Source organism: Penicillium manginii (assembly GCF_028828005.1).
Source record: "Penicillium manginii strain IBT 31320 chromosome Unknown utg000002l:1.0-5564898.0:1.0-5567710.0, whole genome shotgun sequence".
Classification (NCBI taxonomy): Eukaryota; Fungi; Ascomycota; class Eurotiomycetes; order Eurotiales; family Aspergillaceae; genus Penicillium; species Penicillium manginii.
The window spans coordinates 2,610,558-2,637,070 of record NW_026643103.1 but is presented as its reverse complement, the minus strand read 5'-3'; the positions used below and the strand labels follow the sequence as shown (position 1 = coordinate 2,637,070).

The following is a 26,513-nucleotide window of genomic DNA, read 5'->3' as shown; positions in this document are numbered from 1 at the left end:
CATTTGTTATTCGTTATCTATAAATCTTATATTAATATAGCAGAGATCCCCATTTCACGCATAGTGATCCTGCTATCGGCCCGACCAGTCTCCTGCAGCAGCCAACATTTCTTAATTATTTTCAAAACCGTCGCACTGTTTCCCATTCTCCCCGATTCGCGAACCATGTCGGACATTAAGTTTTCAAAGAACGAGCGAGTGTGCGATTGCGCCATACAACCTATTACACATAGTGCCCATACCGAACCCGTGAGAGAGTAAGTCCATGGTCTATTCTGGAGCGCAATCACACTCCTCGCAACTGCACTCTGAATTTCAGGCAATGCAGGCAAGGGGCCTGATACGGTACTATGTAGCAGTACCAAGGCGGCCAGCGCGAAGAGTCGAGTAACCCAATTTGACAATGGCTCCACATTCGGGTGATCCTATGAGTGACTTCATCAGTATGATTCCGAACCAAAAAGAACGATGGTAAATGTCATCGACTTACACTTCGGGCCAGATCGAGACTCTGGATTCCATTTTCCAGTCGTGTTTCTATGCCTTGGCCCTTGTTGGCAAGCTCACGGATACTCAATACTCCATCTTTTTCTTGATTTTCCTTCCAGATAGAAAATTGTGCAATGTCTCCAATCATTTCCATCACCCAGTTCTGACATCCCATGAGATCCGCTGTGTTCAAGCCCGGTATTTGGAGCCACCGATGGTAAGGAAGCTGGGGCGCACGTCCAGTTGGAAGACAGGCGAAAAGGTCGAACCATATTACAGTCACCAAGAGGAATTCAAGACCATCCTTCACGCTACCTTTTATGAGTTGCAGATTTTCGATCAAGGGACTTGGGTGGTTCTTGCGATCGTGCAGTGCCGGGTTGAAAATCGCTTCGGCAGATAATAGATTCATCACGGAGGTAGCAGCGTCAAGATGTACAAGCCAATCGTGTTCTGCGCCACTAAACACCTAAAAAATACTATTAGATGATTGACAGAGTAAAAAAAAGGATAGGTTTTCGCTCACCTCAAAGCTTATCAACATGAAACTGCATGTCAGAAACTCCGCCAACTCGGTATGATTTCCACGTAACTTATCACCTTTCTCGCTCATGAGATCGCAAAGCTCTCTCAAAGCCCTCGAATGATGGTCCCAGGCTCTTTGCTTGCGTTGGAACTCTTCTTCGGTTCCTATCATTGCGCTTTGAAGAAGGGACGCAAGGCTCAACACGGCATGATAGAGTGGCCCCCGTTTTATTAGAAGAGAGAACAGCCAGCCTCGGTTGCCTAGGCGAGAGCGAGAATCATGATATGGAAACTGCCATGGAAATACTTGATCGAGGTAATGCATCAGCAACCATGCCTCTTGAGAATCAATATTAGTGCTGCCCTCAAGAGACCTCGGGCTAGATTCTGCATCAACTTCAACGGCATCGTCTCGAGCGCCGCTGTTGATATTATCCTCCGATTCGAGAGAAGACTCTGATATAGTCCGCTCATGGTCTGGCAATGACGAGTAAGGTGGGCTGCGAGGCGTGTTCACAGCATGCAACTCTTCGTCTCCCTGCGGTAGTGCTGGTGTTTCGGATAGTGATCGAGACAGGTCATTGGCTTTTTTTCGGGCTCGACCTTGCATCTTCTTAACCCGGCGAAAATTTTCCTTTATAGCTGCTTTAATGCGAGTCTTTTCTTTTTGCTCCTCAGATCCACCATCCATCCATGTCGGCTTAGGGCCATAGCCGTGGCAGTGAACATGTCGATCAGTGCATTCTTTGCACATAGGCGTCTCCAAGTCGCATCTCCGATGTCTTACGCGACAGGTCCAGCATCCCGGTGATACTAGAGGCATATTTCAAGCTCATATCGTTGATTTTGTGCAAGGTGAGGTCTCATGAGAGGGGTCGGAGCTTGTTAGATAGCAAAGGTGGGAGTTCAATTAGGAAGCTCGAAGCGCCCGATGAGGTAATCATTTCGGTCTTGGCAATCTCCAGGGCTCTGTCCATGTTTAGAATGCAAACTGTTAAATACTACTCGGGTAAAAAGCAATTGGAGATTTGTGGATTCTCTAGATAAACTTGAAATGGACTAAAACATGAATTTTTGAATTACACTCCATGGCTGATGCGTGTCCTTAATTCCACAATACATAAACTTGAATCCTTCGTTCATCTAGGCTAACCAAAACGTGAACCCATAGTACTTAGAGACATCAGATCGATCTTCATCCAGCGTTGCAGGAGAATGGACGGTTAAGAGATCCCGTACGAAATTTCGAGATCTGTCAAAGTTAGCTTCAGAATACGGGGCCCGCTCAAGGAGAAGGAGAACTCACCACCTCTGTTACACTTGCGTACATCCCGCACCCGAAAATGGTAATTCCGACGATGAACACGATCAAGTTCAATATACCATGGCGAATGTTTTGTTTTTCAGACCAAGAACCTTCTCTCAGGAGAAAGAACCATAAAAAGGGGGGTACATAGAAAGAGAAACCAGATACAAGCAAGGCACCGCAGATTGAGAGTAGTTCCGAGAAGAAAGGAATGGCCTCAGCAATGATCCAAGCAAGAATATTGATCAAGGCCACGATCGTCAACCAGGTCACCCATCCTTTGGTAGTATTGACATAACGAACAATCGATTTCTGGTACATACGCCCATGAATGAAACGGCAGGCAACAGTTGCATTGATTGAACCAGAGATAAAGATGACAGGCAATGCCACGCCGAAGGCGACCTTCGCAAGAAGGGGCCCGGCGGATAGCAGTGCTGGTGACTGAACATCTTGTCCCACAAATGCATATATGAGTGACCCGGTAATAGTATATATAGTCATCTGTGTTGATGCCAATGTCGTTATGGATTTCGTAAAGTCTTTCGGGGTGTGCATCTCGTCCATGAAAGATGGCTGGGCGGAGGAAAATGCGTAGGCGAATGCGATATTTGAGATAGCCACGAAAGCCTCGCTGAATGTCAAGTTCGCCTTGGGCCATGCCGACCACGATGACGAAGCACCTGTTGACTCGTGACTTTGAACACCCGTTGCAATAACGCTGATCCCAATCGCCACTATAATGGATACAAAGTCAATATATCCCAGGATGGAGATTTCGGCGAAGGAAGGAGGAACGGCAAAGGCGAAGAGTATGATTGCCGAGACAACACTGAAAACGAGGGCGCACACATTGCTCCCAGTAATGGTAGCAAGTGCGAGTTTTCCGGTCAAACAATGCGATCCCACTGTCAAGGTCATCAGGGCCACAAAGCCGACAGCAAAGATCTTGTCACCAGCACCACCCAGCAAGAGACGGCCAAAGTCGACATAATGAGGTAGGTGAGGATATTTTAGCTTCACAAGACCGATGATATAACTGGCATAGATGGCAATGACCCCCAGCCCAATTGTCAAGATAATTCCTGCAACCATTCCTAATGTTGCAAATGCCGCGGGAAGACTCAAGCTGCCTAATGCAATTGACTGAACAATGAGCACTATTGTAAGGCGCTTCCACCCAAGGCGATGGAAATGCTGATCTCCTTGAATGGCTCGCTCATGGTCCTCTTGTAGAAGGACTTTGCCAATAATCTCGCCCTCAGATTGGTCGGGTTCAATCACATGAGGCATCTCCTTTTTGACATTGACACTGGTATCAGAGGTAGTTGTGATATCGTATGGCATCGTTCGCTGTCGATATGATGAAATGATTTATGGTGTGTTATCTCGAGGAGGGAGACCAAAAGATTGAGAATTTCAGCTGAGAAGATTGGCGAAGAGGATTTATCTTGACACCTGTGGCTATTGCCGGGCCGGCTCCGCGGGGGCCACTGGAAGGATTCCGGGGATCTCTTTCTCTCCGCATTTTTGTCATTTCAAACTGGGGATCTGTTGGGGTCTTGAAGTGGAGTCTTCGATCTTAACCGAATCATCGACCGAACAAAGCGTCAGGTCGGTCATAATTGGTCTGGGATGGAATGTCAGAAGATGATAGAATTAGTTTCAGGGGGAAAATTCAAGATCCCACCCCAAGAAAACTGCCAGAACTTCACTTTGATTATCTTGATGTAGATGGTAAATGTCCAGGTGTATCAAAAGGTGACTTGGGCAGGTGTCACCGTGTGATACTGGGAGGGAAACTCGAAGCGGGATCCACTCCAAGCTTCAAGTGAACTTCGGAGTGAATGCCAAGTCAGTCTAGTGTCGCCCCACGCCGGAAAGAGCGGGCTGTTAAATTCATACATTGATATGAGAAATATGATCCTTCCTTGTTGTTTTTCCCAGTACATCATTCAAAATGTCAACCGATATCTTATTCCTGAATGGTCGAATCCTGACAAACGAGCATGCAGGTCATCATGATGAACCAGTCTTCGCCGATAGCATGCTTGTCAAAGATGGTCAGATTGTAGCGATTGGATCACAAGCTGAAGTCACGGCTGCAAGTACTGGCGGAAACTTCGAAACCCGCGATCTGCAGCAAAAGATTATTCTGCCAGGCTTCATTGATGGTCATATGCACCTTCTCCTCCTCGGCCAATCCCTTCGCAAACTTGACCTGAAGTACTGCAAGTCTCTGGATGATATACGATCGACTATTCGTGAGTATGCTGTTGCAAATCTAGATGTCCCGACTATTCTTTGCAAGAACTGGTTCCATTCTATGACGCCAGATGGGGTCACAGCTGCCATGATAGACGATATTGACCCACGTCCTATCTTCATTGATGCAAGCTCCCAACACTCCTGTTGGTGCAACAATGCGGCACTGGAGAAACTTGGGGCTGCCGATATGCCCGATCCTGCTGGAGGCAAGATTCATCGTGATGAGAATGGAAAGCCTTCTGGAGTACTTGATGAAGGCGCCATGATGTCTATTATCTGGCCATACCAGGCAATGTCAAGCCCGAAGGAAGAGCGAATTGAGGCTATGCGAGCTGGTATTGCAGAATATAATGCAGCCGGATATACTGGATTGGTGGAGATGGCTATGGACGAAGATGCATGGGATGCCTTAGTTACTCTGAGGGGAAGAGAGCCCACTCTTCCCATGCGCATCGCTGCATACTGGTTGATCAAGCCAAGTGATAAGCCTGAGGAGAACTCGAGGCAAGTTCAACGTGCTCTTGAGCTTTCACAGCAATACAACAGCACAACAAGCCCAGATCTCAGAATCGTTGGGATCAAAGTCATTTGCGACGGCATCATCGACGCCTGCACGGCCTACTTATCTGAGCCATATGCTCCTGTGGACTCCCCTCCTCCCATCTGGGTACCGGAGGATCTGGATCTAGTTGTTAAGGAGGCAGATAGCCATGGCCTTCAAATCGCCCTCCATGCTATTGGTGATGGAGCGATCAGAATGGCAATTGATGCAATCGAGAAGCACGCTACCCCAGGAAGGCGGCATCGGATTGAGCACCTCGAGCTGGCATCTCCAGAAGATGCAAAGAGACTCGGTGCTCTAGGCCTTACGGCATCCATCCAGCCGGTGCATGCCGACCCGTCTATTCTTGGAGAATGGCCTCGTCTCCTAGGAAATGACCGGTGCCAGCGAGCATTTGCTTATCGGGAATTTTCTGATGCCGGGGCTTTGATGGCAATTGGAAGTGATAGTCCCACATCACCATGGGAGCCAATGCAGAACCTCTATGTTGCCACCACACGACGCTCATCGAGAGACCCCGAATATCCTGATATAGTGAACAAACATTTCCAGCTGGGTATGTGTGAAGCAATAGTTGCTGCGACCGGAGGTGCCGCTAGAAGTGTGTTCTCAGAGAGACGGGTGGGGACACTGGCCGCTGGAAAGAAGGCCGATTTTATAATTGTGGATATGGAGTGGGATGCAAACTCTCTCTTGAAGGCTTCGATTAAAGAGACTTGGTATGAGGGGAGAAAAATTTGGCAATAAAGCAAGATAGAAAGATTAAGGAAATCTCAGTCTTCAGATTTTTGTAGCTGCACGAAACTCAAGCACGTGGTAAATTCTGCAGCATGAACTCTAACCAGTAGAGATCGGGGGCCTTTATCCGGGGGCCTGAAGTATCCCATGCACATAGATAGTCTCTTTATCGTGAAATTTGATATCTTTTTTATTAAGCGAGTTGGCTAGTTCTTTAACATGGCAGTAAAGCTCCCCAAGGGAAGCAGCCTTCAAACAACAAGCCATTGGTCGGTAATACCCTTTGCGGTCTTCGAATCTCCGCTGAGAACATGAATACACTGCAGGGCATAGGCAGCTTCGGAAGAAAAGTCCTCAATAAAGCGCCGTGGCTCTTGCGAAGAGTCTCGGGGAGCTGCATCTGCCTCGCCCATCACCGTATCGTCGTCACCACCGCCATCCGCATGATTCTCGACCAACCGCTGGTTTTCTTTTTGGATTTTCTCGCCGAGGCCGAGGACCTTTTGGTATCCATTGATTGCCAAATGAAGCAATCCGAGGCTGTGCCACACACGTGCAAAGTTGAACTCCATTTCTTGCTTCTCCTGCAAAGGAGTCTCAGGTTTCTCACGAACGCGACGATATTCGTCCATGAAGGACAGGCCTTGCATGATGAGGTAGTGCCTATTTTCAGCCTGTCGTTTGATAGAGTGATGGATGAAGCATAGTCCAATGGAGAGAAGGACGGCTGGGTTTTTGTCGTCCAGAGCGTATGCACGGAAAAAGTAGTTCAGAGCCGGGTAAAAGCTGTTTCCGGAATAAAGAATATGGCCGTAGAGTACGAGGAGGGCGACATCCAGTTCCTCGGCCGGGATGAGTTCGCCGGCATCATTTTTTGTAGATAGGGCAGCACGTTCTTTCCAAATAGACTGTCGAGGCTGGGGCTTTGAGGTATCTCCCGGTATGGTGAAGTCCATAGCTTTGATCTGACGAAGCATGAATTTCATGTTTGGGGAAGAGTGGAATAGAGATTTGTGGGGATCGCCAGCCAGGTTGCTCAGCATTGCGAATAAGCGATAGGTATCTGTCACAAACTGGTATTCCTTCATGAACCACCGAGCCTCGCCAGCGAGAGCTTCTTCGTCTTGGGCATGAAGTGCACAGGCTATAATTCATTAGCTCTGTCTATGGATGAAGGAGGGGGTATCACGTACTAAACCAGCAGGTGTGGATCAATCGAGACTTTGGTTTGGAATGAAACCAAATGCTTGCAGTTGCTGCTCCATCTAGTGCATCGTATGCTTCTTCTGGATCACCCTGCTTGGTCGTAAGAAGAGAATACTCGAGGAATATGTCGAGCCATTCATCGAAGGGAATGCCATGGTAATCGGTTGGAATGGTATCCGACCAGTCCTCCTCGGTAGTACCGTCGCCTTTTGATAAAGATTAGCTCTCAACTTCTAACAGTGATATTGTCGAGTGATTCTTACCCATTGCTTTTTGTAAACGTACGGCTATCTCTTGCGCTTCATCGAGCAATGTACGAGCTTTTTTGCCCTTTCGTTGTGAGTCGCCAGTGTATCCCTGAAATTCCATCGTCCGGGCCATAGGATAGAAAATTCGGTTAGTCCTGAAATCTCGCAAAAGAGCATCAGCGATATCAAGCCAATCTTCGATCACATCGGAGTTGCCTTCTTTGATGAAGGGATGAAGATCCTTCAATTTATCGAACAGGAATCGGATGTCGTCTGTTCTTCTCTGTGCAATCTGGGAACGATCTCCATTTCCTGTCTGTTCGGGTCCGGTCAGTGGTGAGCGAGGGGCCTTTTGGAACTCAATAGCGAGCTGCTCAAGCCTATTGTCATCTCGCTTCCTTCTCCGAGCTCTGCCCTCCTGTCGACCAATCAACAGGGCTTCGTTGATATACTTCAGGGCCTCGTCATTCATGCCAAAGTCACCCTCGTAGAGAGTCGCCAGTCTGACACGGCATTCCATGTGCCTTGGGTCGTTTTCAGCCACCGTAAGATAGTAAGCTTCTGCATCTTCCATTTTGCCCAACGCCACGCAACAGTTCGCCATTGCCATGAAATAGCCGAGGTCCGCATGTTCAGTGGTTTGTTGAATCGGTGTGTAAAACCTAAAGGCCTCTTGAAACAAGCCAACGTTCTGCAAGGCATCAGCAACCTCTCTGAAAAGATCGCCGTAGTCAAAAATGCGGGCATTCTCTGAAGTGTCATCTGGATTTAACCATTCGAAATGATGCTAATGAACATGTCAGTGTCCTGACCTTTAGATTTAGATAGCTGGAGCTCAACTGGGACAGGAACATACCAGTGCTTCTTCATGGTGCTCCTCACCCATCTTTAAGCGAAAGAGACCCATTTTGATCCGCAGCTCCATAGGGAGACCGAGTCCGTAAGAATCTAAAGGCCACTGGTCGGGGTCAAAGCCACTAGTCTTGATTCGACGGGGGAATGCTCGGAGTCCCATTCTCGGTCATCGTCTTCAAATTTCTCCCACATAGGGTCGTCGTTTTTGCGACCCAAAAACCATCTCGAGAGGGTCTTCATCTCTGCAAGGCCCTCTGCGTGTCTATTTACGTAGCCGAAGAGCTCGGCATAGATATTGACATCAGACCATGAGAAGTCCCGGACCTTCTCGGAATGGCCCCGATAGAAGAGTATACTCTCGGACCAAATTTCAAGCGCCCGCTCAATGTCATTGAGGTCGATGTGTATTTCAGCCAGGTGTCGAAGCGCTCTAATGCTATAAGGCTTTTCTTTCAAGATTCGCTCGTACTCTCCGGCTGCCCTGCCAGTGTAACCGAGTTCTCGGTAAACAGCTGCTCTTTGGAACCGAATATTGAAATTCTTGTGGTCAATTTCAATGATACGGCTGTAACAGTAAACAACATCCGGGAGTGCACTTTCTCGATCAATACCGGCGCGACCGAGAATAAGCCTGGCTACCTGGAGCCACACTTTAGTGTCTTTGGGTCGGGTGTGAGCACCATTCCACAGGGCAGCCAAAGCTTTGTCTTTCTCGCCTTGGGCCAGGAAAATTTCAGAAAGAAGTGAGTGGGCTGGGAACATTTCGGGGTTGATTTGGATGGCGCGCATGACCAGTTCGATAGCGCGTCCATAATCACCATCAATGAAGGCAGAGGTGGCGTCTGAATGGAGTATCTTGAATTCCGGGCTTGGTTCAATTGGCTTTCGCGGGCCTCTCTTGATGCCTTTGCCACCACGAGCACCATAGCGGCCCGAGAAGCGCCCTCCACCACGACGACGACGCCGCCGTGCAGCGCCCGAGTCTTCAGAGTCATCCTCTATCGGGTATTCATCGGAGTCGTTCGATTCACTGAATTTTTCGTCAGATCAAGGAAAAAGAGATTCTGTTCAGGCAAACCACGTTACCTTGCATCTTCTTCGTTGTATTCAGAGCCTGAATCTTCGTCTGTGAGGAAGCCATTTGATTCCAGGTGATTCATTTGATCCTCATAATCTGGCTGAACTTGGTCAACGGCAAGTTCGTCGTTCTGTTCAGCCAAGCCCTGGTAAAGACGAGGGTCGATCACAGACGCGGAAAATCCCTCCGAATGAATTTGCTGGTCATCTTGCCATGGGTAGTGGATGGATTCATCGATATCTGGATATATCAATTCCTCCGTGGGGGACATTGACCCCATCGGATAATCCGAGCTAGCCATCACAACAGATCGGCGGCAACGCCGGCTCAGCTCTCTCAGCTTCCAAGGACAAAGAATGTCGGGGAATGCAAACAAGCTGAATGATATTCAATGATGATTTGGTATGGCAGAGGGTCGTGACCGTAGAGTCAAAGAAAGGAAAGGTGTGTTATGAACCGGACTGCTGGGACCACGGCCCAGACCGTATAGACGCGCGCACTGAGTCTCTTCAGGGCGTTTCAGATGCAGCAGCCCCGATTATTCATAGTAACGACTCCACCTGGCCAATCGATTGATCACAGCACAGATAATAAGGCGGATCACAGCGGACGCGCGCAAAAAGTAGTTGATAAGTGATAAGTTGATGTCGAGAGGAATGTCCGAGTTCTGAGGTAGTCTAAGTCTGAGTTTCTTCATTCCGTGCGGAACCCCGTGACTGCAACCCGACTCCGCCGCACCGAAAAGCCTCTCCCTCCATCCAACTTCAATCTTCCTCATCTTTGATCTTCACTTCCTCCCCTCCCCCCTTTCTTTTCTTTGGGTTCTAGGTGTCGGCTTGCTGTGTTTGACACACTATTGCCTCCTGGTCCCTGACTTTCCTTCGTTCGGATCTCCCTAATATTCACGACCTCTCAGCTGTGTTTGCTTTCCCCCCCCCTCCTCCAAAAAATTCGAGGTGCAGCCACTGGCCTGGTCTGTGCCCCAATCATTGTCGCCTAGAAGTCGAAATTCGGGCTTCGAAATCTATCTCTGTCAACTGTCCAAGTCCCGGCCTGTGTGGTCCGGTTCTTTTTTTTGATTCTATTTTGTTACGCAAACTCAGCAGGTGCTGCAGGTGTTTTGCAGTAATCTTTTCCCCAACTGTATTTACTATTCACCTTTATCAACCTGTGAGCCATGGCTAGCCATATCATCGGTAACCGCAACAGCACCCCGGAGGCTGCCCCGAATTCCACCTTGCGTCCCCCATCGTCGGCTCGCAACCTGGGTACGCACCAGCTGCGAGCCTCGGCCGATATGTCCGGATTTCCCTCGCCGCTGTCCTCCCGCAGCTTGCGTCCATCCTCGGAGGTTTTCTTCAACCAACAGTCCCAAGGCCAGAACTCAACGGAAGATGCGCTAGATCGGGCTGCACAGCAGTGGCTGGCGGATATCGATCAGTATGAGACAACGTTGGAGGAGATGGCAGCTGCCACCCTCGACCAGGACTTCAAGGATGAACTCAGTGCTATCGAGCAATGGTTCCGTGTCCTGAGTGAGGCCGAGCGGACCGCTGCTCTGTATGCTCTGCTGCAGCAGACCACCCAGGTGCAGATTCGCTTCTTCATCCAGGTTCTGCAGCAGATGTCCCAGAGCCACCCCATGTCTGGACTGCTCTCCCCTGCCAACTTTGGTGAAAAAGGTATGGAGAATAGATTGCAGATCCTTATCCACCTGTAAAGACCCAGCCTTCTAACGTTATCTCGATGATTAGATGCTATGTCGAGCCGCTTGAGCGATGCCATGTCGAAACTCAATATGGACACCTCACGGAGTTCCTTGGGCCGGCCCCCGCCATCCCCAGGCGCGAAGCGCAACTCGGGACTCGATTCCTCTACCATTAATGCCATGTTCCCTGATGCCGCCGCCGCGATCGCGAAGAAGAAGGCGGAATTCACGCAACAAACGGGTAACGCTCCTCCCTCGAACCGCAACAGCGCTGTCTTTGGGGACCGTGGCTCGTTCGTTGCCCCGACTATCTCTGCCCCCGACAACAACTCCGACGGTTTGGGCCAGCCCCCAGCCTCGCCATGGGCTCAGCGTGGTGGTCTCTCGGATACACAGCCTCCAATTGCCCGGCCCAAGTCGTCATCGGGCCATCAGCCCATGGGCCAATTCAGTCAGCCTTCAGGCATGCGTTCGCCTCTCCCGCAGACCGCTAACATCCCTGCCCCTGATATCGAGCCACCCCTCCTCTCGCCATACAATGTCGGGAACCACAGTTGGGCATCCATGACGAATACTCCCATGACGGCGACGTTCGGCCAGCAGAATCAGCAAAACCAGAATTCCCAGGCGGACATGGTGGCCAATGCGACTGCGATGAAGCTGGCGGCTTTGTCTACTGTGAACAACCGAATTGCCCTGGATGACGCTCGCAAGTACCGCCGGGCCCGCTCCAACGATGGTCAGGGCAGGAACTCGGCTGTTAACCCAGCAATTTCCCAAGGCTTGGCCAGTCCAAGTCTGCACGGATCGATGGGTCAACAGCTCCTCAACGCCCAACAGCTTGCCGCTTTGCAAGCTCAGCAACAAGCTGCCATGGCTGGTCGTCGCTCCCGCCCGACATCTCCTGGTATTGCCATGCAAGGTGGTGGTCTTAACCCTATGAGTTTCACCTCGCCACAGAACAACGGATTCCTAGCCGCCTACGACCCGAACAACCCTCTCATGGGCAACGGACTAGCATCTTTAGGTATCGGGCAGTTCGGCCTGGGCGGCGAAGGTTACTTGTCCGATCACTCTGAAGTCACTCGTGGCCGATCGCCGCGTGGTCGACGTGGAAGCTCCAAGCCCCCAGAGGACCCCACCGACCCTGCTCTCCTGAAGGATATCCCCAGCTGGCTGCGATCCCTTCGGCTACACAAGTATACCGATCACCTCAAGGACCTTAAGTGGACGGAGTTGGTCGAACTTGACGACAAGGCTTTGGAAGACCGTGGTGTTAACGCGCTGGGTGCGCGTAACAAGATGTTGAAGGTTAGTGTTTTCCCCTTTTTCACTTTACTTGAACTTTAAGCTAATAATCCGATAACAGGTCTTCGACCAAGTTCGAGACGCCCGCGCGGACGGCAAGCTCGAGGATGTTTGATTTTGTGCCCTGTATGCAATGAGTAGTGCCTGACTCAAAGCAAAACTAACCTGCTGTCCCAGCGATTTGCATGGAACCGGCATTCGCATATCTATCATGTGTGCTCTTTTGCCCTTTATTTCTCTATTCCTTTTTTTCTCTCTCTTTTCATTTTCTTTTCTTTCTTTCTATCTATCTTCTCATTCGTTCTATGATCTTTGGTGGTTCACCCTAATACGATGGATGTGGGATTCGACATGTGTCAAACGCAGTGATGTCAAGCAACGGATTCATGAGGGAAAACTTCGGGCTACTGAACATTGAAAATGGCGGGGTTAATCGTAGATATGTCATGATTTCGCACTGTGCCTATATACAAATGGTTCCAATGTAGCTTGTAGATTGTAGCTGTGTAGCTTTTGACTCGAGTAACTCTGCTCCCAAACGCCGGGTGGCCCGTGCGCCAATAGGAAACCACGTCCGACCTCCGACCTCCGCCTCACCTCCCTCTTCCACCATTGCACAAACCACCCTGAAGTCCTCTTTGCTGCAACCCAATTGCGAAGCACAAGAGCTCAAGTCGGGATCCAAACCCATCCTAATCTGCACAATCAAAGCAGATTTCAAAACGACAATCGGTCGCACCACCCTGAGACCCCACGGTCCCGCCAGGAAGACCCCAAGCACGACCCCAGCAGCAACAAGCCCAAAATGGCCCCAACAAAGCAGGAACTCTCCCTGCTAATCAATCCTCTCGTCCCCGAGGCCGTCCAACATAATAACCGGGTACGTTCCAACATCCTCCTCCACCCAACACCGCTCGCTCAAACCAAACTAACCAAACTATCCTATCTCAGGTCCTCTCCTCCCTCCACAGCCTAACAGCCTTCCTCCTCGGCCTCTCCGCCGGAATCCTCGCCCTTCAATCCGCCACCGGCTTCGCCTTCTACTTCCTCGGCACCGTTCTCGTCAGCGGCCTCTTCCACCTAGCCCTCATCCAGCGCTCATCCGGCGCGGGCGCGGGCGCGTTCTTCCCCGGTAGTAACGCGGGCGAGATTGAGGGGTCCGTGGCTATGGGCAAGGATGGCGTTGTGCGCATGGATCTCGTTGATAGCAGTAAGAAGCGTGGTGGGTTTGTGCTGAGGAAGGGTGCTTGGCGGGATGTTTGGTTTGGTGGTGGTGTTCTCAGTGAGGCGTTGAGTGGGTTTGTACTTGGGTGGACTGGTGTTGGGGGTGTGTTGAGGTGATTTCTCCTCCTTATTCTTGGAATAACTATGTTCTATGCGACTTGGATCTTTTTGAGTTGAGATTCGGGTTCTGCTGCGTGAGATCGAGATTGGGTTTGAATAGAGTTGTCTCTGGTTTTGAAAATACTAGTAATATCCGGAGTATGAGCTTATGTTCTATCTGCAAAGCCTTTCTTAGTAGATTTCTTTAGGGACAGCGGGAATTGTCAAGTCTTGCGGACATGGCGAAGAAGTATTACAGAGAGGGTGCCCAGGTGTCCAATATAGGAAAGATTCTAAGAAACCTTGGAAGCATCATGAGGCTCCGAGCTTCGAGTCTGGATGTAGCATGCCCATCCCTGCTCTCATAGGTAGGAATATCTTGATAGTGCATTGATGGTCCGCATTTAGTCATTCTGTCAAGTCGGGAAATGTAAGCTGCTCCTGGGTACGCCATCGGACTGGTCGCGGGATGCCTTTTATCAGTCTGAACCAACCATAGAATGCAAGGAACAAACTACTAGTACTGCTTACAGAATTAAATCAATCGGATAAACTGTTACAGGAAGAAATTTTGATGAGGAAATCAAGCGGTCTATATTGAGGGTATCCCTAGTAATGCATCAAAGGGACCAAGCCCAGTGTAAAATGTCTCGGGGAAGTGATATACATCCTTGAGCCCAAAGCTCAGCCCAAAAGACTAGAAAATATGTACGCCAAGGCCAGTGTAGCCTAATATGTGAAACGAAAAGCTCCCCTGCGCCGAAAATCTCCAAAACATCAAGCATGGGAGATGATGGAAAGAGGAAATAAAAAGATGAAGAGATATTAACAAATCATGTCCGGGCATGTCGATATCAACTGGACTCCAAACCAGGGAATATCCATGATAGATGCAAATGTTGCAATGCAGAAACGAAACGTTCCAAGAAAGAGATGGGTACTGGTTTTTTTTTTTCCGCCATCCCTTACAATGGGACTTCCTCGGACGAGTTGGCCACGGCACTTTGAAGAGCGCTGGTCAAATCGATGTGGAAGAAGGGTCTGTTCATGCCCTGGACCAGAGCGACCTTGCGGCGGGAACGATAGGCCTTGCTATCGGTCAAGTCGCGCTGGAGCTTGTCTTCACGGATCACAGTGCTGTCCTCGGACGACGCGTCGATAGCGTCGGTCTCGAGCTCGGCAGTCTTTTTATCGGTCTTGATACCAGCCTCCAGATCCTCGTGTTGTGCCCGTTCGTTGGTCATCATCTCAGCATGGGCGGCAGCGGAAGAGCTACCCTCGATCTCAGCGACGCTGAAAATAGGCTTCCAGCGGTGGAAGCCTTCGTTAGAGGCGGGAGTCGGGTATCCGAAGCCGGCAGCGGCGAGTGCACGCTTGGTCCAGCGGTTGTTGAGGTGGGCGAAGTGCCACTGCACGGAGCGAGGTGAGGCGAACAGATCCAGCTGGTTGCGCACGTCGATCAGGTTTTGAACCGAGGTAGTATCAACATTGTTGACGGAAGAGAAGTCGAGAATGATAGCTTGCAAGAGGGGTCGGGGATCCCGAGCGTCTTCTGGCTCCTTGCCACGCTTCGGACCCGCGTCGTTCCAAGGACGGTCTCCCGGTCTGGCGAAGGCGTGGGGGTTGGTACGTCGGGTGCTGTTGAAAATGGTCTTGACCAAGTTGTCGGTGTAGTGGTTGGCGTTGGGATAGTTGAATCCCTCGGAGAAGCGGTAGATGAAGATACCGGGGTGAGGCTGCTCGATATCGACCTCGGGGTTTGAGCCATCGGTGCGGTTGATGGGTAGGAAGATGGAGCGAGTGTGATCCTCCTCGTCGTCCGACGGGGCTCTGGTCGCTCCGAAAGATCCATACTTTCCATCGCCATCCAGCAGGTGGTCACCCACGACTGAGTGGATGGTAACACGGCCGAGGAAGTGACCACGGGCCTTGGCCACGCGGAAGAGCAAAACTGCGATAGAAACACAGATTGTACAGTAGATACCATCCTCAATGGACGAGAAGACAGTCACAATAACTCCGATGAAAAAGATAATCGCATCAAGAGGAGCCACCCGCCAGAACTGGTACACGACATTGGGAGGAGTGATCAGATCACCAACAGCGTGGATAATAACACCGGCAAGGGATGCATTAGGAATATAGAAGAAGAGGGCAGGGAGGGCGTAGATGGCCAAGAGCACCACGACAGCGGTGATACAACCACCCAGTGGGGTACGCACACCAGCCTTAGACTTGATGGCAGTACGAGAGAAAGAACCGGTCGCAGGATAACCACCAAGGAAAGGTCCAAGGAGATTGGTGACACCTATACCAACGAATTCCTGAGATGGATCAATGGTGTAATTGTTCACACGGCCAAAGGACTTGGAAATGGCGATATGCTCAATCAAGAGCACGATCACGGCAGCTGGAATCTGACCAGAGAACGCACGAATAATCTTAGTATCCATAACGGGCACAGCGGCATTCTGGAAACCGCGAGGGACGCTTCCTAAGAGTTTGAACGCAGGGTCATCACGACGGTGCAGGTTCACAGCGGCACTGATCATGGTGTAAAACAGAATAACAAAAACGGTCCGCAGTGTAGAGGCGAAAAACCAAATCTTCGCCTTCGCTGGGTACCTCTTCGCAGCGTATGAGCAGCCAGCACGGATAATGTACAACATCGCACATGCTGTAACACCCATAGCAGCATCGAGTTGCGAGGTGGGTAGATATTTGAGAGTGTTGATAATAGTCAGGTAGGTTGCACCGCGAGTGGAAAAACTAGCGGTTTCTCCCAGCATAGTCGACACCTGACCGGAACAAATATTCAGAGCCGAACCAGTCATAAAGGCAGAGATGGCGGGAAGAGGAATAAAATCGACAATGAATCCCAGGCGAAGGAGGCCCATGAAGCAGACGATACCACCTAGGATTACAGCAAGACAAGAAGCGATCTGGTGTGTCGGAACGTCAGGGTATTGGGCTTGGACCTGAAGCACAATCTCGCCGGTCAATGTAGACATAACAGCCACGGGCTATAGAATGATACTAGGTTAATTGAACGCATCCAAATAGTTGTCTGGGGAAGATTCCAACTCACTCCAATAGTAATGTCCTTGGACGTAGCAAAAAACCAATAGACCAAAACACCCATAAAGGACGAATACAGACCAAACTGTACTGGCACCTCTGCCAATTTGGCATATGCCATACCCTGGGGAATAACGACGGCACCAACGGTAACACCGGCGACTAGGTCACCCAGGAACCATTGCAAGTTGTAGCGGCCAATCCAATTGAGGAAAGGGAATAATGAAATGAGGTAATTGACGAATTGGTGGAAAGAGGGAGTAATTTCGCGGATCCATTCGACACTGGTGGGCTCGGGCTCGTTGTAGGAATAGGTGTCGACGGTACCGACAGAGAAAGCGGACTCGCCACGAGTAACGGGGTCATTAGCACCCATGGGGTCGCGATAGGCGACCTTAATGCCTAGGCCTTTGGCCAAGGCATTGCTGGCCTTCTTGAAACTCTCACCAGCCATGATGTCCCGCAGAAGGCGAGTATATCAAGTTGCTGGGATCGAAATTGGAAGGCGAGATCGGAGGAGAGGGAAAGGTGGGAGTAAAGATGATAGATCGATGACAAGATTTCCCCGAAAAAGTGGACAGGGAGTAAAATATAAAGTGATAAAAGAGCCGCTGATCACTCAGTGGACATAGTGTCAGGCACGGTGAGGTCAGGTCAAGTCAAGTCAAAAAGCGAAAATGATAATTGAAAATCAAAGGAATTGTTCCCCAAAAGATCAGGGCTAAGGACGGATGTGGAGATGTGCGTGATCCGGGTGCATATGGCGTAATATGCTAAGCTCCCCAGATTTTGAATTAGCGAATGCTTAGGCTTTTCAACGCACAGGACTCGCAAAGTGATCACACGGTCAAAAGGTGCGCAGATGCAGACCATAAGAATGAAACGAGGCGAAACAAGACTCGTGGACAGCGCGGCATGGCCATGGAGGTGGAGTCCGGAGTCCCACCGATGATCGCACTGAAAGTCCCGTCCCACAGAGTCTGGAAGGTGGATGATGACGAGTTCGGGGTGTTGGTGCTCCGTAGATGGGTGATTCTTAGTATTCTAGATAGAGAACCACAATGTAGTCATGTATTCTACTGAATCTTGATAGTCTACTGTCTCTAGAATTACTAGATATGCTAGAATATCTACATGGCTATATCTACATCACGACAAAGTACTCTGTTCTCACAATCTACTTGAAGTATCAATTACTCCGTACGATCGTCGGAGATTACCTCATCAATGCCAAGGCGCAGATGACGAATCAGGGCGCCTCCATGCGGGCAAAGAGTTGATCAACCGTGGGGCTGCGGATCCAATCACGGCTTATGCTGATGGTGAAATCGTCCTCGTCGATGGTGACAGCAAAAATTTCCCACTTTGTTCGCCTTCGGTGGATCAACTTCCTTCGTATCCAATTACCGTCAAAGGGAAGCTTTACGTTGCCCTTTCCTAAAGGTTCCTTCGGACTCCGAACACAGCCACTGCTCTGCTCCTTTTCTTCACCGTTCTGTCTGAACACTCTAGAACTCTCGATTCTCCCGTTCCTCTGTGGCAACCAACCCACTCCTCCCCCTTGGCGGTGGAACTGCCGCGACGCTCCCTACTATATTCGTAAGGTCCCTGGTTCATGGCCATTCGAAGCCCCTAAAGACCAAGTACGGAGTAACGAAGGGTACTTCCACTCTCCGCTCGCTCTCCAGGGCCATTTCCCTTGTTTTCCTTGGATTCGGGATTCCAGAGCCGCGTGCATGCCGCGTGCGAACCCATAGGTCAGCCCATGTCGCTACCCCCCTTTTTTTGGAACTGTGTACCATGACGAATGAGGGCAGCGCAATGCACAACAGTCGTCGCAACGTTCGAGATAAGATGTAGTCCAATGGATACTCCATGCCATGTCATCTGAATTAAGCACTTGCAGTCCACCAAGGCGTGATTGAGATCGATATCACATCATAGCTTAAGCGCGGCTGCGGCCCATAACTTTAAATCCGGCCACGAGGCCGCGTCGTGTCTATCAATCTGCCCACTACGGAGTAAGGAGTAGGATTTAGATCCATGCCGATATACACCTGCTTTCTACGGCAGGTGGCCCTATCTATGGCACCACGTTTGTCTCGGGGTGATACATCCAAGTCGCAAAATAAAAATAACATCTCTCCAGGGCTGTATTGGTTTGTCGATCACGCCGACGCCCAGGGCCCCCTCCCCATGTCCATGCCGATGTCCATGTCCAATGCTCACGCCCGGCTCAGAATGCGACCCATTCTCATTCCAACATCGCCGCCTTTCTTCTCCCAGTTTTCTATTTTCTCTTTCTTTTTCTTTTCTTTTTCTTTGCCCCGATAGCTCGGTTCAATACGAGAGATCACGCGGTGTTGCCAGTGTGCACCTAATAATGCAGCTTAACTCCGAGTCAACTTGTGCGTTGGACTAAAACGGCACGCTGCAGACAAAAGCTTCCCACCATCTCCCGCGTCTGAGTGGCGCATCGCTTCAGCCGTTCAGCTCCCTCTGTCTTCCCCCTCACCACCAAACGTCCCCTGCCCAAGTTAACTTTGAACTAAAGAATTTAGGCTCGGCCAGGGGGAAAGGCACAATAAATTACTATTTACGGAGGACTCTGTACCGGCGAAGAGGGAAATAAATGCCGCATCCCAACACAGCGGAAGCTCATTAGCATCCATCCAACACCTAACACCGAGTCTTCACACTTGGAAGAACTTGAAGGAACAACGCATCCGATGCGTTTGTTGCGCCCGTACCTCTCCGATTTGCTTGGCTGATGCCAAGCTACATATTTCTTCCATGGGGAACCATGTGGGAGGGGCTCTCGCGGTTGCATATGCAGGGCGTGTGCGATTGATCCGTTTGACTTTGTGGACAGACCCTCGTGCATCCAGTGTCGTCATTATATCCCCTAAAAGGATCGACCGACTCGAAGTTCCACAACCTCAGTGATGGCGGTGATGAACTGTCGAGAGGCCTTTCATTCCCGCTCTTTTCTCCACTGGTTTCTGTGCTGCGGAGGCTCCATTCACTGGCTTCGTTTTCGGGGTCTCGTGGGCATGTGGTCGGTATGATCCGAGGCGCGATGACACAATGGCGGGGTGTGACTTTGATGCTTGCTCCAGAGGCTCGGATCCAAGCGAGCTTGGCGCTCGAATATCGGGGGTGTATGCCGATCTGCTGATAGATATAATTCTGAGTCGTGAGGGGGAGACGTGGGAGTCTGTCCGGGGTTGGCGTTGTGGCGGAATGCTAGTATGACCCTCGTCATTGTTGAGACTTAGGGAGTGACCTTCTTTCGACGGGATGAACGGTCAGTTTCAGGTTCCCGTATGCCTAAGGATTTCTATCATAATCCATTCCACTGCGAGTAACCAACACTCGGCTTCCCTCGTGCAGAGCAAAAGCCTAGGGGTTCGCCTCAGGCTGCTGCACGAACTCTGCATCAGACACGTTGAGAAGACCTTGAAAGCAGGCAATTCTCGTCAAATACCGCTCGATTGGCTTTGAATAACTATATGAGTTCAAGTTTAATAAATACTAGTTCCATATTTGACCTTCAAGTCAGCTTGGGTCTCAGCGGATGTGAGCCGGTATACCGTCGCCTTGATTTTTCCTACTGGTCTTCAAACTTGTTTCCAAGGTTTCTCATGAATTTCATTATCTCGTAGTATGATGTGCAAGAAGTATTTACAGAGACTTCTAGTCGAATTCGCAGCTCTTCTCTGGAGGACTTCAAATTTGAGACCGGTGTACAACCTCCAGGGCTGTTACTAAATATATAGTACCTAGGTAATCGACCGTCTGCTTCAAGCTTGAATAATAAACTTCAAATTTTGAATGGATTCCAAAATTCCAAGGTTTAAAGGGTCAAGTTTCTCTACTACTAGTAGTAGTATCAGTTCGGAGTATCTGCTAGCGGTTACTCTTAGGTATCGATATTCGTGTGTTCAAGTGCAGTAAGTTCAAAGTTCCCCGACAGGATTGAAGTACCCTAGGTAGTATTACCCCGAGATAGGTACCTTGTGGGAAAGCTCGCTACTAAGGTATACGCCACTAGTATCGTTGTAGATCATCTTCTTTAGACTTTAAAGAGGGACCTTGCTGGGGCTCATTTCACTTAAAAATGCTTCAATCCCAGGTCCAAATGGAGACTCTTCTGGCTTACGCCTTACGATCTTCAGTGTTGGGTTAGGGCCACCTCAGCAAGAGTGCCCCGACAAGATATCCTAATCCGAATTATACAGTTTTGAGAAAACATGAAAGTGTGGCACAACATGGCAGCGTTGATGAGATACTCTTAAGGAATTACAATCAAAGCAACTGGAAGAGGCAAGTGAACAAGCTGTCCCCCACCACCTTCGGTACAACACAAATTCTCTAAGGTCAATGCTAATAAAAATGCATTTAACAATAGTAAGCCAAGAAATGTCTATTCAGTCATCACAGTGCATGCTAAGAAAAAGAAAAAAAAGGAAGATGAAAAGAAAAACAACTGAAAACAATAAGCCCCATCGTGATCACGCCCACAATATGCTTCTCCGAGTCGATTATGGAAACCAAGAGAAGACAGCAGGTATTTTTTCGAAAGTCCTCATCCCACGCAAGGACATGAGGATTCGCATCGTGGACTCATGCACATCACATCACATCACAGCTCTTTCACTTCGTCCGTCGCAACTCCCACGCACCAGAGATTCCCAAAGGCAAAATCAGGCACGGATGAAAGAACACAAAAGGAGAATGAGGCAAGACGTGAGAGACGGAGAGATCCCGGTCCATGTTAGATCGGATCGGATTTCCCCAGGAAGAAGAAAATGGGGAATAAGAAACTATGAGGCAATCACCCGCGAAGGAACATCGCGGAGAGGTTATCTCTTCGAGAGAGGGGCCTTCAGCAAACGCCTTCGCCGAGCAGCAAAGTTTCATATTACCCGAAAAAGAAATAATGACAAACGAAGCCGGTATCCATTAGCAATACTGGCTTCCCATCTCCACCCCTTCATATCCATTGGTATCATAAGCAAAAGGTTTCATGACTGGCACGGCAAATCACCTCCCCTGAGCATCACATCAATGGGGTATTTCTATTACCCATTGATTGCTTACTGCGAGGCGCACTGCACGCGCTCGGCACCGGGAGGAACGTCATCATCATCCTCATCCATGCCGCCCGCGGCACCGTGGGCACGGGCCTGCGAGGGCTCGCTGGTGTCGATGTCATGCAGCTCGAAGTCCTCAACCATGGCGTCGGCCGGGGGCTGGACCTGCTCCATGCGCGGGGGCAGGACCTTCTCGAGGAGCTCGAGGTTCTGCAGCTGGTCCTTCTGGGGGAACTCAACCTCAAACTTGATGTAGAGGTTGCCGTGGTCGTGATGGCGGAAAGAGGGCATACCCTGGCCGGGGATCACCTTGATGGCATCTACAACGTGGGATTGTTAGCAAAGTTTCACCAAATTCACATGGGCGAACACAGGGCAAAGAAAAGAAAAACAAGAGCAGAGAAACGTACCAGGGGTGATAACCTCGCCAGGGGCAATGTTGACGGTCAACCAACGGTCGTCGAGGTGCTCGACGTGGACAGTACCACCGCCAAGCGCGGTCAAAAGATCGATCTTGGCCTGGAAGAAGAGGTCGTCGCCCTTGCGCTGGAAACGGGGGTGGGGCTTCTGCTCAATCTCGAAGACGACATCACCGGGCATAACGCCGGGCATCTGGTCACCCTCACCACGGAACTCAATCTTGTGGCCATCGCGAACACCCTTGTCGACGTGGACGTGGAGGACCTTGCGCTCAACAATGGTCTTCTTGCCGTTACACTTCTTGCAGCGGTCCTTGTCACGGATGATCTCGCCCTCGCCATTACAGTCGGGGCAGACGGTCTGGAAGCGCTGAATCATAGGGCCCATTTGGCGCATCATGGTCTTCATACCGCTACCGTTGCAGCCGGAGCACTCCTTGACAGCACCCTCCTTGCCACCACGGCCATCACAGCCAGAGCAGATGACTGACTTCTGCAGGGCAAGCTTTGAGACCTTGCCGCGGTAGATGTCCTCCAAGTTGACCTTGTGCACATGGTGGATCGTGCGGGCCTTCTTGGGGCCGGTATCACGCATGCCACCGCCGAACATTCCGCCGAAACCACCGCCGCCGCCACCGAAGAACTGGGAGAAGATATCCTCAGCGTTCATACCGGGGCCACCAGCGCCGCCCTCCAGACCCTCCTCACCATACTGGTCGTAGATTCCACGCTTCTGGGGATCGGAGAGAGTCTCGTAGGCGTGCGACAGCTCCTTAAACTTCTCCGCCGCCTCGGGGTTGTCAGCGTTCTTGTCTGTATTAACGGATAAGAGATTAGCATCGGAGAAATTAATTCGTCATTTGTGTAAGCAACAGTGTAGGACGACAGCTATGTCGTGTGTGTTTTCATCTTTCGAGATAGAGGGGGATTCGAGATGGGAACGCACCAGGGTGGTACTTGAGAGCACCCTTCTTATAAGCGGTCTTCAGCTGAGCCTCGGTAGCCGTGGGGGGAACCTATTGATGTAACGAAAGAAGGACTGATTAGCGTCACTGTGCAAACACGGTGATAAGAGCGGAATTCAAGCATACCCCCAGGCAGTCGTAGAAAGTGGTTTCCTTAACCATGATGGCGGGAATGTGGAAGAACAAAAAGAGAGGAGAGAGTGATCGAGAAGAGAAGAGAAGAAAGAAACAAAGAGTGAAATGAAGGTTGCTCCTGGTGGGGCAGTGACGAAGAAAAAGGCGAGATGTGCCCGAGAAGTGGAGGAGGGAGGGTTGATGACCTTTTTCTGATTCGGATAAGAATAGGAATGGAGTGGAATCCTAGAGGATTAGGAACAGGAAGACTAGGCTGAGTAACAACTTTTTTTTTCTGCCCAGGCACCCGCTTCGTACAGTACGGGTCCTGTAAAATAACCGGGATTTGTTACCAGGGCGCCGGACCCTTTATATTTTTTATTTTAAAGAAGAAAATGAGACTTCTAGAGGTTTGACAAATTCATTTCTTGCTCTGTAAAGTGGTCTGTTTTTCAATAAATTGATCCTCTTTCTTTCATTCTTTACCTATAAATCGGGCCCGAGCGTCGATTCGACGGGGTTCTGCGGCCTTCGATGGCGTTCGCTGTTCTTCTCCGCGATTCCGTCGTTTGTTTCCTGTAATTACCTGCTGACTCAGGCTTCGAAGTCTCTGTTATGTGGTTATCTTGTGGTATATCCATGGTATCCTATTCATCGGATCTTCAATGGGTGGCAAAGAACCATTCTGAGGTTTACTGTAAGGCTGAAAGGGATTTTCGGCTTACGTACTTTGTACTCTACTCTAGTACTGTACTGTACACAGTAAGTGAACTGATCATGGTTAGGCCAATTGTATCTCACTAGGCACGGTACTCTGGTACTCCGTAGACCCCCCTCCCCGCCACATCAAAATACTGTCAGCCACAACTGGTTATCGATAAGCCGAGGGGGAAAAGTTCTTCAATTGATCCACTTGCTCCAGTCCTCACAGCCATTGGAATCAACGCGAGCGGGCCTCTCCGACGGATTGGACTTTCTAGATAAAGACCGTAGTCGGCGGTCTGGGCGTAGGTCGTATCCATAAAATACCAGTTACTCCTCCGCAGGACACCAGACTCAATATTTTTGGCATTAAAAGTATACTCCGTACATCTTCATCATCAACTATCACCATGAATCAAGAGCCTGGTTTCATTGCCGCCGTTGAGGAGGCCAAGTTGGGATACGCCGAGGGCGGCGTTCCCATTGGAGCTGCGCTGGTCTCCAAGGATGGCCAAATTTTGGGCCGAGGCCATAATATGCGCGTGCAAAAGGGCAGCCCGGTTCTGCATGTCAGTAGTATCCCAGCCATTCTGTATATCTAATCATCACCGCGACTAACCATCCACGTAGGCTGAGATGTCTGCTCTGGAAAACTCTGGCCGACTGCCCGCCTCTGCCTATGAAGGTGCAACCATGTATACCACCCTCTCGCCTTGCGATATGTGCACTGGTGCTTGTCTGCTCTACAAGGTGAAGCGTGTTGTCATTGGCGAAAACAAGAACTTCCTCGGTGGCGAGGAGTTGCTCAAGAGCCGTGGTAAAGATGTCATCGTGGTCGACGACCAGGAGTGCAAGGACCTCATGGAGAAATTTATGAAGGAGAAGCCAGAGCTTTGGTATGTTGCATGCAGATGAGTGCCCACAGTGCTCCGTTCTTCTGTTTGAGTCCTGCTGACCAAAGTGCCTCCCATATAGGAACGAGGATATTGCCGTCTAGAGCCGCTATCAAAGTTGTATTTAATTGCATTATAGCCCCAAGCGAGGTGGGGCTTCATCATCTCAATCAAATCTCATTTATATCCAAATCCAGAGATATCTTGTGTATCATGAAACTTTTGCTAGACCGTCTCTCTGGGGTGGTAAGGAAGCCACCTTATGTCCGAAACAAATAATGATTCAAATTAAGCCGCCGTGAGACGGTGGATCTCCTCAAAGAAGAACTTGAGATTTTCCGGGTCCACGAAGGGAGTGATACCTGTCGGATATTAGCACCGTATAAGAAGGCATGTATCAGAATCTTACGTACCGTGTCCAAGGTTGCAAATCCAGCCTTGCTTGCCCTTCTTGAATCCTTCAACCATCTTCTCCACGGTCTCGGTAATAGCAGGACGGCCACCGTAGAGCATACCGGGATCGGCATTGCCCTGGATAGTAACGCGACCGTTGGCAATGCGCATGGCATCGGCGGGGTCGTGGAGCCAATCCAAGCCAACGACATTATAGCCGGACTGGCACAAGTCCTCCAGACCGTACCAAGCACCCTTAGCAAAGACAGTCATGGGGACGGGATCGAGACCCATCTCCTGCAGCTTCTTGGGCAAGTTGGCGGAAATGTGACGGAGGTAGGGAAGCGAGAACGACTGGAAAGAGGTGGGTGAGAGCTCACCGGCCCACGAGTCGAACACCTGCACCAGCTGCGCACCAGCCTGAACCTGGAGAGCCAGATAATCAACGCAGATCTCCGCAATCTTCTGAAGCAGAGCCTGCGATTCCTTCGGGTACTTGTAGACCCAGGTCTTAGACTGCACAAAGAGCTTGCTACCGCCACCCTCAACCATATAGCACAGCAGAGTCCAAGGCGCACCACAGAAACCGATGAGAGGAACGCGGCCCTTCAGCTTGAAGCGTGTCAGGGAGATGGCCTTGTAGACGTAATCCAATTCAGACTTGACGTCCACATCCTTCGCCATCACCTTCTCGTACTGTCCGTCAGTGGGCGACTGGAGCGGCTCAGGGAAGTGCGGGCCCTTCTTATCCACCATTTCCACCGTCATGCCCATGGCCTGCGGGATGACCAAAATATCAGAGAAAATAATTGCCGCATCGATAAGGCCTTCATAGCGTTCGATGGGCTGGAGGGTCAAAGTCGAGGCGACCTCTGGCGAGCGGCAGCATTCGAAGAAATCCCGGCCGGCCTTGGCCTCGTGGTACTCGGGAAGGTAGCGACCAGCTGGCGAGGAAGAAGAAAATGTCAGTCAATCGTTCTGAGGGTCAATTTTGTACGGGGAAAATGGGCACGGGGTCAAGCTCACCCTGTCGCATCACCCATATCGGCGGGCGCTCAACCTTCTCGCCTGTGATTGTTAGTCATCTGTTTATCGGTAGAAATTCGACAAGACTTCATGCATTGGTTTTACCTCGTGCAGCTCTCAGCAGCAGATCGTTCTTAAGGGGCTCAAATTGTTCTTGCATGGTGGGTGGTTGAATGCAGTTGGAGGAGGGGAAGTGGGAGGATTCTCGGGGAG

General features: G+C 50.2%; 11 protein-coding genes across 11 annotated transcripts; 4 read left to right on the top strand and 7 right to left on the bottom strand.

The window, feature by feature from the left end:
- Positions 1 to 478: 478 nt before the first annotated feature.
- Positions 479 to 1,837, bottom strand: N7533_002245 (Zn(II)2Cys6 transcription factor; the record flags this gene model as incomplete). Its single annotated transcript, XM_057098895.1, has 2 exons — positions 479 to 958; positions 1,016 to 1,837. The coding sequence occupies 2 exons, from the start codon at positions 1,835 to 1,837 to the stop codon at positions 479 to 481; spliced, it is 1,302 nt and encodes a 433-aa protein (XP_056964031.1).
- A 372-nt stretch (positions 1,838 to 2,209) lies between these two features.
- On the bottom strand, positions 2,210 to 3,667 carry N7533_002244 (uncharacterized protein; the record flags this gene model as incomplete). The annotated part of the gene is made up of 2 exons (XM_057098894.1): positions 2,210 to 2,266; positions 2,321 to 3,667. 2 exons carry the CDS (start codon positions 3,665 to 3,667, stop codon positions 2,210 to 2,212), a joined length of 1,404 nt encoding a protein of 467 aa, XP_056964030.1.
- A 613-nt stretch (positions 3,668 to 4,280) lies between these two features.
- N7533_002243 (amidohydrolase) lies at positions 4,281 to 5,897 on the top strand (the record flags this gene model as incomplete). Its single annotated transcript, XM_057098893.1, has 1 exon — positions 4,281 to 5,897. One exon carries the CDS (start codon positions 4,281 to 4,283, stop codon positions 5,895 to 5,897), a length of 1,617 nt encoding a protein of 538 aa, XP_056964029.1.
- Positions 5,898 to 6,139: 242 nt separating this feature from the next.
- On the bottom strand, positions 6,140 to 8,267 carry N7533_002242 (uncharacterized protein; the record flags this gene model as incomplete). The annotated part of the gene is made up of 4 exons (XM_057098892.1): positions 6,140 to 7,032; positions 7,082 to 7,300; positions 7,358 to 8,129; positions 8,199 to 8,267. The coding sequence occupies 4 exons, from the start codon at positions 8,265 to 8,267 to the stop codon at positions 6,140 to 6,142; spliced, it is 1,953 nt and encodes a 650-aa protein (XP_056964028.1).
- Positions 8,268 to 8,290: 23 nt separating this feature from the next.
- N7533_002241 (tetratricopeptide repeat protein) lies at positions 8,291 to 9,576 on the bottom strand (the record flags this gene model as incomplete). Its single annotated transcript, XM_057098891.1, has 2 exons — positions 8,291 to 9,227; positions 9,284 to 9,576. 2 exons carry the CDS (start codon positions 9,574 to 9,576, stop codon positions 8,291 to 8,293), a joined length of 1,230 nt encoding a protein of 409 aa, XP_056964027.1.
- Positions 9,577 to 10,452: 876 nt separating this feature from the next.
- Positions 10,453 to 12,406, top strand: N7533_002240 (RNA-binding protein VTS1; the record flags this gene model as incomplete). The annotated part of the gene is made up of 3 exons (XM_057098890.1): positions 10,453 to 10,957; positions 11,030 to 12,294; positions 12,353 to 12,406. 3 exons carry the CDS (start codon positions 10,453 to 10,455, stop codon positions 12,404 to 12,406), a joined length of 1,824 nt encoding a protein of 607 aa, XP_056964026.1.
- A 690-nt stretch (positions 12,407 to 13,096) lies between these two features.
- Positions 13,097 to 13,632, top strand: N7533_002239 (EMC6 family protein; the record flags this gene model as incomplete). The annotated part of the gene is made up of 2 exons (XM_057098889.1): positions 13,097 to 13,171; positions 13,243 to 13,632. 2 exons carry the CDS (start codon positions 13,097 to 13,099, stop codon positions 13,630 to 13,632), a joined length of 465 nt encoding a protein of 154 aa, XP_056964025.1.
- Positions 13,633 to 14,579: 947 nt separating this feature from the next.
- Positions 14,580 to 17,146, bottom strand: N7533_002238 (SLC26/SulP family anion transporter; the record flags this gene model as incomplete). The annotated part of the gene is made up of 2 exons (XM_057098888.1): positions 14,580 to 16,637; positions 16,703 to 17,146. 2 exons carry the CDS (start codon positions 17,144 to 17,146, stop codon positions 14,580 to 14,582), a joined length of 2,502 nt encoding a protein of 833 aa, XP_056964024.1.
- Positions 17,147 to 21,791: 4,645 nt separating this feature from the next.
- Positions 21,792 to 23,334, bottom strand: N7533_002237 (type I HSP40 co-chaperone YDJ1; the record flags this gene model as incomplete). The annotated part of the gene is made up of 4 exons (XM_057098887.1): positions 21,792 to 22,108; positions 22,199 to 23,020; positions 23,154 to 23,223; positions 23,299 to 23,334. The coding sequence occupies 4 exons, from the start codon at positions 23,332 to 23,334 to the stop codon at positions 21,792 to 21,794; spliced, it is 1,245 nt and encodes a 414-aa protein (XP_056964023.1).
- Positions 23,335 to 24,398: 1,064 nt separating this feature from the next.
- N7533_002236 (cytosine deaminase) lies at positions 24,399 to 24,903 on the top strand (the record flags this gene model as incomplete). The annotated part of the gene is made up of 2 exons (XM_057098886.1): positions 24,399 to 24,557; positions 24,619 to 24,903. 2 exons carry the CDS (start codon positions 24,399 to 24,401, stop codon positions 24,901 to 24,903), a joined length of 444 nt encoding a protein of 147 aa, XP_056964022.1.
- Positions 24,904 to 25,169: 266 nt separating this feature from the next.
- Positions 25,170 to 26,460, bottom strand: N7533_002235 (uroporphyrinogen decarboxylase HEM12; the record flags this gene model as incomplete). The annotated part of the gene is made up of 4 exons (XM_057098885.1): positions 25,170 to 25,243; positions 25,295 to 26,218; positions 26,301 to 26,342; positions 26,406 to 26,460. The coding sequence occupies 4 exons, from the start codon at positions 26,458 to 26,460 to the stop codon at positions 25,170 to 25,172; spliced, it is 1,095 nt and encodes a 364-aa protein (XP_056964021.1).
- Positions 26,461 to 26,513: the final 53 nt, after the last annotated feature.